At 49.6% G+C, this 6,557-nt stretch overlaps 1 protein-coding gene across 1 annotated transcript in view; it reads right to left on the bottom strand.

The window, feature by feature from the left end:
* Positions 1-626: 626 nt before the first annotated feature.
* Positions 627-6,557, bottom strand: part of LOC140577434 (ankyrin repeat and SAM domain-containing protein 1A) — a 22,483-nt gene continuing 16,552 nt past the window's right edge. The window contains exons 9-13 of the mRNA XM_072697418.1: positions 2,905-3,006; positions 2,639-2,725; positions 1,920-2,077; positions 1,118-1,187; positions 627-711 (exon numbers count right to left, since the gene is read on the bottom strand). Of these exons, the coding sequence (XP_072553519.1) occupies positions 1,137-1,187; positions 1,920-2,077; positions 2,639-2,725; positions 2,905-3,006 (398 nt within the window). The 3' untranslated portion in view covers positions 627-711; positions 1,118-1,136. The remainder of the gene's footprint in view (positions 712-1,117; positions 1,188-1,919; positions 2,078-2,638; positions 2,726-2,904; positions 3,007-6,557) is intronic.

Raw genomic sequence — 6,557 nt, 5'->3', positions numbered from 1 at the left:
ATTAATGAAGGGGAGGAGCCTGGCAAATACAGTAATCACACCCAGTTTATCACCACCTAAACAACAACCCACTATCAACACAGTCACAGAGCTGAGGGTTACAGCACCGCAGAGAGAGACCACAGCCTACTACTCCTACATATGACCAGTATTAATACCCCCCTCTTACCCCCATACACCCCCTCATTCACAGAAACAGACAGGAGGACAGACAGGACGACAGACATGATCAGAGCTTAGCATCACAGCAGCTGTATCATAATACAGAACTATATTAATAAATGTAGTCTAACTGTGTCTCTGTACTGAGTTTATACTCCAGTAACGCTCAGAGGTGAAATAAATCACTTAGAAAGACACGACGGATTCTGTTAATATACATCACACTCACTAGATCACCTTTACTACACACTGCATCATACAGAAGATATCACTGCTGTACTCTACTGCACTCTGTTCCATTTACTCTAGAACTGTGAGTGTGTGTTACCTCTGTGTGTGCGTGTTACTCGTTGGGGAGTGTGTGTGTGTGTTACCTGTGTGGGAGTGTGTGTGTGTGTGTTACCTGTGTGGGAGTGTGTGTGTGTTACCTGTGTGGGAGTGTGTATCATTGGGGTGTTTGGTCCGGGCAGTGTGCAGTGTTTCATACGTGTGATCATCATCATCCTCATCACCCAATCTTTCATCCACACTGCTGCTGGTGTACACAGCCTAGAGAGAGAGAGAGAGAGACAGAGAGAGAGAGAGAGAGAGAGAGAGACAGAGAGAGAGAGAGAGACAGAGAGAGACAGAGAGAGAGAGAGAGAGAGAGAGACAGAGAGAGAGAGAGAGAGAGAGAGAGAGAGAGGAGAGACAGAGAGAGAGACAGAGAGAGGACAGAGAGACAAATAATAAACAAGTAAATCAGACTAGAGCTCCACCTACAGACACAGATATACCTACACCCACAGCTACATCTACAGATGTACCTACACCCACAGCTAGACCTACAGATATATAGATACATACATACAGACATATCTATACTTATGGAGAGATTTACAGACTTTATTATTGAAATGAAATGAATGTTAGTGATCAGATGAAAAGCTGAAATCTGAACAGGTGGATCAGGTACCTCAGAGCTGAGCTCTTCCTCATGTCCTGGGCCAGGTTGAGAGGGAGGAGGACGGGTCTTTCTGAAAGGACTGCAGACAGACAGACAGACAGACAGCTTTAGTAAAGTACTAACAGAAGCTCAGTAGAGGAGATTATTCACTTTAAGCTCATATTGGAAACCGCATGGCTTAAAGTCTCCCCCTAGTGGACATAAATGAGTGACACAATGGGCAGTGTACATAATGATGCACATATCTTTATATAAGCTACATTTCTATATATTCTTTACATTCTAATGAAGCATTCAGCTACTGTAAGCTGCACCCATTGCTGACACAGATGTGCAAATGCACACACACAGCTTGTCTAGTCCCTATTGGTTCCATGCTGCCTAATAATGCCAGGCGTGGGCTAGAGGGGTATAAAGCCCCCCAGCATTGAGCTGTGGAGCAGTGGAGGAGCTGTGTTCTCTGGAATGATGGTGGAGGAGCTCCATCCAGTACTTTTGGGAGGAGTTATGGACCTTACTAACACTAGTCACTGAATGCAATCATATTCTCACAGCAATGCTCCTTGGTCTTCTCTGGACAGTAGAGACAGTTACTCCAACAAAAGCAGGATCAACTCTTTTAAATTCGCTTGAGATTTCAAAAGAAACAATGAATGAGCAGGTGTCCCAATACTTTTGCCCATAAAGTGCATAAATCAGATAAAACAAATCACTATAAATAAAGATGAAATGTGAGGAGTGGTCAAGTAGCTGTGCAACGTACAGAATGTTCAAAGCACAAGTAAGAATGTGTACAGTGCTGGACCCTCACCCTGCCAGCCTCGCTGTCCGGCCGCCCCGAGTCTCGGTCAGACGACTTCCCACTGGTCAGACTGTCCAGAGAGTGGCAGGAGGACGCCTCGAACAGAGCTTCATACGGACTCTCCTCTAAACCCGACATCAGATCATTTACCTGCTGCTCCACATCACCTACACACACACACACACAGACACACACAGACACACACAGACACACACACACACACACACACACACACACACACACACACAGTTACCTCATGTCTGTTAATATATATTGTATAACATCCCAGCCAACACACTGGGGGCTCACATGGGGGCTCACTCATGTTCCAGTTGGGAACCTAAAAGGGTGTGTATTACAGCCCACCTTAATCTCACATGGGGCCTAGGAGGTGTATGGGCCCTGTGTAGAGAAGAAGTGCTGCCAATAGAATAAGACTACCTGGAACAGATCAACATCATGACCCTATTGGCTCCATGCTGCCTAATGCCAGACGTGGGCTAGAGGGGTATAAAGCCCCCCAGCATTAAGCTTTTAAACTGAATACAATCAAATCCTCAGAGCAATGCTCCATCTAAATCTAGTAGAAAGGCCTGGACCGTGGAGAGTTACTCCAACAAAAATACCCCTGATTACAGAAAAAACAATGAATGAACAGGTGTCCCAATACTTATGTCCATATAGTGTAAGTGTGTATGTATAAATGTATTAGTGTGTGCGCTTCTGACCTTTTCTCCGAGGGCTGACGCTCTCTTGGGGTGGAGGTGGGGGCGGAGGGGGTAGGGCCTGATCAGGAGGATGACCACTCATATGACCTACAGACAGACAGACAGAACGACAGATAGACAGACAGACAGACAAGAAGAGGTTACAATGGTATATACACACACTCCTCTCACACACACACACACACACACACACACTCCTCTCACACACACACACTCCTCTCACACACACACACTCCTCTCACACACACACACACACACACACTCACCCTGTATGAGAGCCGCGATCTGTCGGCTTTTCTGGGAGGGCATTTCTCTCACTGTGTCCAGCGCAGTCAGATTCTTACTGTCCACGATGTTCACGTCGATACCTGAGACAGGTGAGCTCACATTAGCACCGTACACACCTGAACATCCCGACACCGCACTGCTGACCCCCCCATTAGCAGCGCCATTTCCACCAGAACCAGACACCAACACACCACTGGACCAACATTCTCCTGAACCAACGCAGCACTGGACCAACATTCTCCTGAACCAACACACCACTGGACCAACACACCACTGGACCAACACACCACTGGACCAACATTCTCCTGAACCAACACACCACTGGACCAACACACCACTGGACCAACATTCTTCTGAACCAACGCACCACTGGACCAACGCACCACTGGACCAACATTCTCCTGGACCAACATTCTCCTGGACCAACACACCACTGGACCAACATTCTTCTGAACCAACGCACCACTGGACCAACGCACCACTGGACCAACGCACCACTGGACCAACATTCTCCTGGACCAACACACCACTGGACCAACACACCACTGGACCAACATTCTCCTGGACCAACATTCTCCTGGACCAACACACCACTGGACCAACACACCACTGGACCAACATTCTCCTGGACCAACATTCTCCTGGACCAACACACCACTGGACCAACACACCACTGGACCAACCCACCACTGGACCAACCCACCACTGGACCAACATTCCCCTGAACCAACGCACCACTGGACCAACGATACCTGAGACAGGTGAGCTCACATTAGCACCATACACACCTGAACATCCCGACACCGCACTGCTGACCCCCCCATTAGCAGCGCCATTTCCACCAGAACCAGACACCAACACACCACTGGACCAACATTCTCCTGAACCAACGCACCACTGGACCAACATTCTCCTGAACCAACGCACCACTGGACCAACATTCTCCTGGACCAACGCACCACTGGACCAACATTCTCCTGGACCAACGCACCACTGGACCAACATTCTCCTGAACCAACACACCACTGGACCAACATTCTCCTGAACCAACACACCACTGGACCAACACACCACTGGACCAACACACCACTGGACCAACATTCTTCTGAACCAACGCACCACTGGACCAACATTCTCCCTGACCAACATTCTCCTGGACCAACACACCACTGGACCAACATTCTCCTGGACCAACATTCTCCTGGACCAACATTCTCCTGGACCAACGCACCACTGGACCAACGCACCACTGGACCAACATTCTCCTGGACCAACGCACCACTGGACCAACATTCTCCTGGACCAACATTCTCCTGGACCAACGCACCACTGGACCAACATTCTCCTGGACCAACATTCTCCTGGACCAACACACCACTGGACCAACATTCTCCTGGACCAACATTCTCCTGGACCAACATTCTCCTGGACCAACGCACCACTGGACCAACATTCTCCTGGACCAACATTCTCCTGGACCAACACACCACTGGACCAACATTCTCCTGGACCAACATTCTTCTGAGCCAACGCACCACTGGACCAACATTCTCCCTGACCAACATTCTCCTGGACCAACACACCACTGGACCAACACACCACTGGACCAACATTCTCCCTGACCAACATTCTCCCTGACCAACATTCTCCTGGACCAACATTCTCCTGGACCAACGCACCACTGGACCAACATTCTCCTGAACCAACGCACCACTGAACCAACGCACCACTGGACCAACATTCTCCTGAACCAACACACCACTGGACCAACATTCTCCTGAACCAACACACCACTGGACCAACATTCTCCCTGACCAACATTCTCCCTGACCAACATTCTCCTGGACCAACATTCTCCTGGACCAACATTCTCCTGGACCAACGCACCACTGGACCAACATTCTCCTGAACCAACACACCACTGGACCAACATTCTCCTGAACCAACACACCACTGGACCAACATTCTCCTGAACCAACACACCACTGGACCAACATTCTCCCTGACCAACATTCTCCCTGACCAACATTCTCCTGGACCAACATTCTCCTGGACCAACATTCTCCTGGACCAACGCACCACTGGACCAACATTCTCCTGAACCAACACACCACTGGACCAACATTCTCCTGAACCAACACACCACTGGACCAACATTCTCCCTGACCAACATTCTCCCTGACCAACATTCTCCTGGACCAACATTCTCCTGGACCAACATTCTCCTGGACCAACGCACCACTGGACCAACATTCTCCTGAACCAACACACCACTGGACCAACATTCTCCCTGACCAACATTCTCCTGGACCAACATTCTCCTGGACCAGCATTCTCCCTGACCAACATTCTCCCTGACCAACATTCTCCCTGACCAACATTCTCCTGGACCAACATTCTCCTGAACCAACATTCTCCTGAACCAACACACCACTGGACCAACATTCTCCCTGACCAACATTCTCCCTGACCAACATTCTCCTGGACCAACATTCTCCTGGACCAACATTCTCCTGGACCAACATTCTCCTGGACCAACATTCTCCTGGACCAACGCACCACTGGACCAACATTCTCCTGGACCAACGCACCACTGAACCAACATTCTCCTGAACCAACACACCACTGGACCAACATTCTCCTGAACCAACACACCACTGGACCAACATTCTCCCTGACCAACATTCTCCCTGACCAACATTCTCCTGGACCAACATTCTCCTGGACCAACATTCTCCTGAACCAACACACCACTGGACCAACATTCTCCTGAACCAACACACCACTGGACCAACATTCTCCCTGACCAACATTCTCCCTGACCAACATTCTCCTGGACCAACATTCTCCTGGACCAACATTCTCCTGAACCAACACACCACTGGACCAACATTCTCCTGAACCAACACACCACTGGACCAACATTCTCCCTGACCAACATTCTCCTGGACCAACATTCTCCTGAACCAACACACCACTGGACCAACATTCTCCTGAACCAACACACCACTGGACCAACATTCTCCCTGACCAACATTCTCCTGGACCAACATTCTCCTGAACCAACACACCACTGGACCAACATTCTCCTGAACCAACACACCACTGGACCAACATTCTCCTGAACCAACACACCACTGGACCAACATTCTCCCTGACCAACATTCTCCCTGACCAACATTCTCCTGGACCAACATTCTCCTGGACCAACATTCTCCTGGACCAACGCACCACTGGACCAACATTCTCCTGAACCAACGCACCACTGAACCAACATTCTCCTGAACCAACACACCACTGGACCAACATTCTCCTGAACCAACACACCACTGGACCAACATTCTCCTGAACCAACATTCTCCTGGACCAACATTCTCCTGGACCAACATTCTCCTGGACCAACATTCTCCTGGACCAACACACCACTGGACCAACACACCACTGGACCAACATTCCCCTGAACCAACACACCACTGGACCAACATTCCCCTGAACCAACGCACCACTGGACCAACGCACCACTGGACCAACGCACCACTGGACCAACACTCTCCTGGACCAACACTCTCCTGGACCAACACACCACTGGACCAACATTCCCCTGAACCAACGCACCACTGGACCAACACTC

Source organism: Salminus brasiliensis, chromosome 14 (genome assembly GCF_030463535.1).
Source record: "Salminus brasiliensis chromosome 14, fSalBra1.hap2, whole genome shotgun sequence".
NCBI lineage: Eukaryota > Metazoa > Chordata > Actinopteri > Characiformes > Bryconidae > Salminus > Salminus brasiliensis.
This window is presented reverse-complemented; position numbering and strand designations above follow the sequence as displayed.